General features: G+C 34.1%; 1 protein-coding gene across 1 annotated transcript; it reads right to left on the reverse strand.

Moving 5' to 3' along the window:
• Positions 1-3,868: 3,868 nt before the first annotated feature.
• On the reverse strand, positions 3,869-6,924 carry LOC111912014 (fatty acid hydroperoxide lyase, chloroplastic). The gene is made up of 2 exons (XM_023907774.1): positions 6,341-6,924; positions 3,869-5,043 (listed from the first exon to the last, which is right to left on the reverse strand). The coding sequence occupies exons 1-2, from the start codon at positions 6,833-6,835 to the stop codon at positions 4,018-4,020; spliced, it is 1,521 nt and encodes a 506-aa protein (XP_023763542.1). The 5' UTR covers positions 6,836-6,924; the 3' UTR covers positions 3,869-4,017.
• Positions 6,925-7,249: the final 325 nt, after the last annotated feature.

A 7,249-nucleotide genomic window follows, 5' to 3' on the forward strand; every position in this document is an offset into this window, starting at 1 on the left:
ATCAGATCAAGATTAAGGTATAGTTAATTGCCCCTATTCCGAGAGTATGGATTGGGTACAATTATTGATCCGGAAGTATGGATCAGATCATAAGGTTAGTTTTAGATCCGTGAGTATGAATCAGGGGAAAATGTTAGTTTTAGATCCGTGAGTATGGATCAGGTGAAAAGGTTAGTTTTAGATCCGTGAGTATGGATCGGGTGAAGAGGATAGTTTTAGATCCATGAGTAGGGATAATGTAAAGAGGAAAATTTTAGATACGAGAGTTTAGATCGTGTCGTTGTGAGGATCGATGGGTGGGATAAGAGTTGCCTTTATATGGTGAAATTGTACAAGTTTGAATGTTCTATATTTATAAATATATGATATAACATTGTGGGATGAAAACCCTATATGCTCACCAGGCTCCCAAGCTTGACCCACTCAGTTTTCTTTGTATCACAGGTATCGATATGAAGACATATTTCACAGAGAGATTTAAAGGAGATATAAATCATTAGTGTAATTGAATGTAAGTTCTGTTTATGCTTATATGTCTGTATCGGAACATGACATCCCGATGTTTTATTATTAAATGAAAATACATGCTCTTTGAGAAAGGTTTTGATGAGTTATTATCATATCTTGTTTTGGGAACAAATTCCGCAACCGTTTTCTTTAAAATATTACTCTGATTTTAAAAACAAAGCATAAACAAATCGGTCTTTCTGGCCATGAAATTTGGGATATCGCAGCTAAGGGAGCTGAGGGGAGGACATTAAGTCCTTTAAATAGGGTGCAAACCCTAAGATTATGGTTTTTCTCATCCCAGCACCAACTCGTCGAGTCCAGCTTCCGACTCGGCGAGTTGGTCACTTAATTCACGACCCAAACCCGCTCCGACTCGGCGAGTAAGCATACCTACTCGTCGAGTCCCTTCTTCGAAATTACACTTTAAACTCTTAATTCGTACTCTTGAAATTCGGGATGTTACACGCCACATCGTGGCAGCCAAAATGTCACTTCGTAGGAACTGGGCCTCAACAACGTAATGGATTCCCAAGGTCTTGATGGATAAATTTTCCAACTCTACCCATTAAGACATCACAATAAGTCTATATCTCTAAACCTAGATCCTTAATGACAACTTAAGGCATAAACTCAACCATTAAGCTCTTAATCACCAAAGCCACAAATCCATAACTTCCAGAAGGATTTATTACTTCTATTCCAACATAAAAAGCGTAGCTTTACATACATGCATGTCCAATGCAAGTCTAGAACTCAAACTAGGTCAAAATGGTGAAATGAGACCAAAATCTCATGAATGGAACTCGATACATAATCAAACTTTAGATCTAAAAGATATAGTGACCTAGGGACCAAAGTGAGTTATAAAGTTGCAAACTTTATCTCATCTAACCAACCCAAACTCGAATATGAGCCAAGAAATGCAATAAATCTTATATCTACGAAGAGAGAACTAAAAAGATGGAAGCTTTATACCTTACCAATCTCCACAAGATGCATGAGGTGCAAGATCTGGAGTGATGCACTCTACCAACTAGCAAGCACACCTTCTTCTACCAAAATGCATGCCAAAGCTTCAAAACGCAAGAATCAACATTAATATAACAAGAATCACTCCAAGGAGGCTAGGGTTTCGTTTGAGAGGGTTGGAGGCTGAAAGGATGCCCAAATCCTTGAGATTAGGTGCTTAAATATGAAGAAAACACTAAAAATCACGGGCTTGGGTTGCCTCAGCTGTCACGTCGTGGCCTTCCCCTTGACACGTCATGGAGACCACCCAAACATGCATTCTTGTATAATATATGCCACATCATGGTTCTCCATTCACCACGTTGTGGCACGTAGATTTTTCCCAAAAATCTGATCTCCGATCCCACCAAGCCCTCACCTGATCCATTTTTGAGAAACCGATGTTACAGAAACAAAGTTTACAAAGCTACAAAGATTTGTTTCCTGAAATATACGACACAATGAAAGATACACAATCATAATCCAAGGAAGCGCAACTGGAGTTGAGGAATAAAAACATAAACGATATTAGATGTTGGAACTAAAGGAATACAAGGAAATGTAGTTGGAGTTGTATAAGCGAAGCCGAAATGGAAGCATTAGCTTAAAGTATGAAAACCATAAGTTTGCAAATATTATATTACTTAAAGTTGTTTTAGCCGTGTAGGCAGTGGTTTTCACAATATGCGTTGTGATATTTGATTTGTTTGTGAAAACACTTGTATAAATTTATCATAATCAATTGATTACTGAGAAGTTTACTATCTTCATGAATAATAATGTAGAACGAATAAATAATGAAAAAACATGATAAATATTTAACTATATCATAAAACCGAACTGCTTTACAAACGGTTACATATTTGTTAATATTTTTAATGCACCAATATTGGTGGTACCTTAATCATTCTATAATAGATACCAAGAAAACATGAAAATTTTAAATGCATTTTTTCTAAGTGTTAATGTGATCCTGTATGAAGAGGTAAATGCAAGGTGATTAAAGATCATCTACACCTGATTGTGTGAGCAATCTCTACAGCTTAATTCACGTTATGACTATATGAACATTAATCCTCATAAGTTTATTGTTTCCTTTCTCATGTAACAACAAGAATTTATAGTGAGATATTTATTAAAATGACCATGCATTGCCCAGAAGTAGTGTTTTTTCAAAAATTAAAAAAAAAAAAAATTGTTTGCCTTCTCTACAATTAAATTAAAACAGTACAAAACAAACAAGATTATTAGTGATTAAGTGAAACGTGAGATATTTAAAATATTTAAAACCAAATATCATTCATCAACTTAATCAGATATAATCCATGATATATATGTTAGATTACCATCTACATAAGCATTCTCTTCTTCAACAAACATCCTTTCATGAAAGTTTTTGACACTATTTGTTGTACTGTATTGGTTTTTACCCTTATATCTTCAATATCTACTATATATACAAAAATAATCGTTGTTTGCAAGTACTTAACAAAATCATTTGTATTATGTAACCAATTGGAGATAAATTAGGTTAGCGAAGAATAAATTACTCTTGTGAAACCATATCAAGCTAATACTTGGAAACAAATATATGGTTAATTTTTTTGAACAGCTAACATACACACCTACTAAATTCTACTCCTAAACTACTCGATTGTTCACAATGAGACTTGAACTGTCAAACCTGAAGATATGAAGATAGACATTTCCAACTTCTTTGTACATTAATTTGTAGTGATTATTTCACGGGTTAGTGGTTGTTTTAGACGAAACTAAAATAGTTTATCATTTAATATAAAGTCATCATTTATGATTATTTTAATAAATAATTCAGTAACAATTCTAGTCGACTTCAATGACCCTGTCATTTTCATCCATCCTTTCTTCATTCTCCTAGAAAGACTAGAAAGATTGGTTAGCGTAACTTATTTATTTCCCATAAAACTAAGATGATTATTGTATAAATATTAACTTTTATTAAAAGAATAAATAAATAAATAAAATGCACCAAAATACGTTGTTTTTTCCTATATAAAATTGACGCTGGAAAAAAATAATATGTTCCTTTTAATCCTAAAACAAAAAATAAAAGAAATAATAAAACTTTAGTCGACTTTAAAATAAAATAAAATAAATTGTTTATATATTTTATGATTGCTAATAATAATAAAAAATTGTAATAGCTGGATCGGATATGTAAAGAATAAATACCTTTTTTTTTAATAAATAAAGGATTAGTTGGTTTAGCTGGTTGCCAAGACAATCTATTTTATCCCACCATTTATGAATTCAACATGATAAACCGGATTCCATCATTGTAAAATACACTGGTTGTTAGGTTCGAATCTCATAAACTTCAAATCAGAGATGCTTTATTTATCTTGCAAAGAGATTCTCAAAGTAACAAAAGTTCACAACATTAATATACAAATTTAAGTACTTTAAAAAGCATACATCAAAAAAAAAAAAACTCCTAAAAGCACTTCAAACTTTTTACACTCATTGCTTTGCTTTTTCAAGGACCGAAAACGAACCATCCGCGATCGTAACCGAATCATACCGCATAAGCAAGTGTGCGAGAAACATCGACGCCGTAAGGGTAACAAAGTCTTTTCCCGCACACTGTTTGTTCGAAGCACTTGGGGTCCCGTTTTGTGGCCCGTTTGACCAATACAAATAAGTCAACAACTCTTTCCCCTTGTTCATAAACCGATCCGCAATAAAACTCTCTGGGTCATCAAATATTTTCGGGTCTTTCATCACCAAAGGTTGGAACCCACAAAGGAGTTCACCTTTTTTGATGTTGAAAACCGAGTCATGGGAAGAGAGGTTGAAGTCCTTCCTTGCCCGCCCGTACTGTAACGGTACGGGCGGGTTGAGTCTCAGGGTTTCGTAAACGAAAGACTGAACCAGTTCCATTTCGTTTACAGCCCTGAAGGTTAAACCGGATCCGGTTTTTTCTCTGACTTCCTGTCGGAGATTTTCCTGGATCCGGCGGTCGGCGGATCCTAACGCAGATAAAAGACTCGGTAAAAATATCGAGAAACCACCGAACGCGTTGAAGCCGAGGGTGAATAAGAGATTATGAATTGTGTCTTCTTTGGTTAGGTTAAAGTCGGTTTGGCCACGTGAAATGACGTCTTTGCCCTCTTTCTCGATGAATTCGTAGAGTTTATTGTAGTCGTTGCTTACAAGGAAATGAGGGTAAGGGAAGGAATGGAGGAAGATTTCTACTAGCGGTTGGAAGGCGGTGATTGGGACGGTTGGGAGGAGTTGAACTGCGAGCCACCGGTCCATTCGGATGTAACCGTTGGCGGCCATGTCCGGTGAGTTTTCCGGGTTGGCTCCGGCGATGACACGCGATAAGAAGGAGAAGTTGAATTTTTGGATTGGTATGAGGTAGTTGACCGGACCCGAGGGTAGTTGGGATTCAATGGTATCAAACATGGTGTCTAGTAAGGTTGTTAGGGTTGGGATCCATATGGTGGAGCTTCGTTTGAGTATGTCCATTGTGAAGTTTTTTATCTGTGTCATTATCAATGAAAAATTAAATTCTCAAAACATGTGAATTAAATTAAATTAGATAAGATTTTAATTGTCTTTTTTCACGATGGCTTGTTTTATATTTAAACGGTTAAACCTTTAGTTTATTTTTAATTGAACGATGAAAACGTTATACGTAAATATCTAGCTTAGCTCATTGTTGCACATGATTAAGATTTATTTGTAGTATTTTAGAAAAGGAAATCAGAAATCGAATGACACGAATATCACGTGCTTTGATTGCTTGTACATATGATATGAATCTCAAAAATGATAAATGTAACAAAACAAGAGGCCAACATATGATTTAATTTGCATGAAAAAATGAAAGCCGGACCCACCAAAATATCTTTTCAAATTCTTCCGAATAATAAACACTATAGTTACTAATTGTTTTTATAATTATGCTGATTTTATATCGGATTTTGAAATTGAAAACCAAAATAAAATAGTCTACTAGACAAAAAATAAAATAAAAAAAAAAACTAAAAAGAAATACAAGAGATATAAAAAGCTAAACATTTTTTTTGACAAGACATAGATAACTTACTTCACCATCAATTATAACGTGCCACCTAATTACGAAAATTTGATTATTTTCACATGTGATATTTTCATAACTTGTTACACCATAAATAAATGTGATGAAAACGAAAAAAAAAAAAAACAAAAAATGCATTACCAAGAAGCTCAAATGTAAATCTTTCAACCTTAAGGCGAAAATATACAAAAATAGTTTTATCAATTTTACCTACATGTGAAATGCCTGCTATTTTGTCAGTAGGGATGCAAAACATGTGAATCAAATTTTCGTGGTATATTTCTATCAATCAGTGCTATAAAATATCATCAGAAAATATGTGAATGATTTTAGATATTAAACATATATATGGTGGAGATTTTTAGTGTTAGAGGAATAGAGATAAGGTGGTATTCTAACGAAAGCGATCGATTTACAAAAAACATCGTACTTCAACCATCAATGTTCATTGAATCCTTAGATAATTAGTCTAAATATAAAATTATTGTTGTTTTTTATTAAGCTGATCTTAATTTCTTTATTCTGAGGGGACATCAAATGTGAAGGCTGTGAGCTGGTAGATTTGCTGCAGATTTGGGAAAATGATTTACAGGTCAAATATGCAAAATTACTGTGTTTTTAATTCTCTAAAATTGATGCAGATTTGAATAAGCTCGTCCAATTTTGTGTTCTGAATAGCCCTAAATTGAACAAAATCATATGTAAATTGACGCGAAATGCTGTGAAATCGAATCATACCTGTTCATGTTGAGGCTCAGCTGTATCCAGATATGCACAAACACGCCGATCTCCGGTGAATTTAGTGCTAGGCATGAAATCACCGACGAGAATGTCCTTCTTCTCCACGAGTTCCATATCAAACATATGAGCAAAGGATTTGCAATCTAGCACCGCGACGACGTTCGGATTAGCGAGAAAAAACGGGAACGACGGCGGAACATTCGTCCGGAATACCGTGCTCTGATTCTTCTCAATCCTCTTCCGGAAAAAATCTTCGGAGCCTTGAAACCAGGCGTAGTTAAGCCGGTCAATGAACGGTCCAATCAACGGCAATCCGTAGCTGCCGGGGACTGTACGGATCGGTAATGAAGTCGGTTGCGACGTTATTGATGTCTTCACCGGCGGTGGAGACGATGATGATGATGTTATTCTGCTCATTGTTATCATCTTTGAAGACATTTGTGAAGATCCAGTTGATATGTGTAGAGTAGTAGAGAAAGAAGGAAGATTCATAGTGTATATCAGAGAACTGTGTTCGCTGTGTTATTTTGTATCCCCTGTTCAAGTGTATAATGAAAACTGGATGATATAATGTAATAATTTACGTGAAAATATACGATATTTATATAAATATCATAAGTAACCCTACACAAAAAATTAATACAGCTTTACGTATTGGATGGTTGGATCTCGTATCATCACCACATTCTATATTATTAACGGTGAGATACTTATTACTAAAAACATCACTTTATCTCATTTGTTTAATTAAATTTAAATAAAAAATACATAGAAATAATATAATTTTTTTAAACTACCGGCTTTCATTAATTTAAAATACCAAATTACATTAATTAAATAAAAAAAAATAACATTAAAAATAAAAATTACAATAATTAAAATAAAAATAATAAAACTAACTTAAAA

This window comes from Lactuca sativa, chromosome 7, assembly GCF_002870075.4.
Source record: "Lactuca sativa cultivar Salinas chromosome 7, Lsat_Salinas_v11, whole genome shotgun sequence".
NCBI lineage: Eukaryota > Viridiplantae > Streptophyta > Magnoliopsida > Asterales > Asteraceae > Lactuca > Lactuca sativa.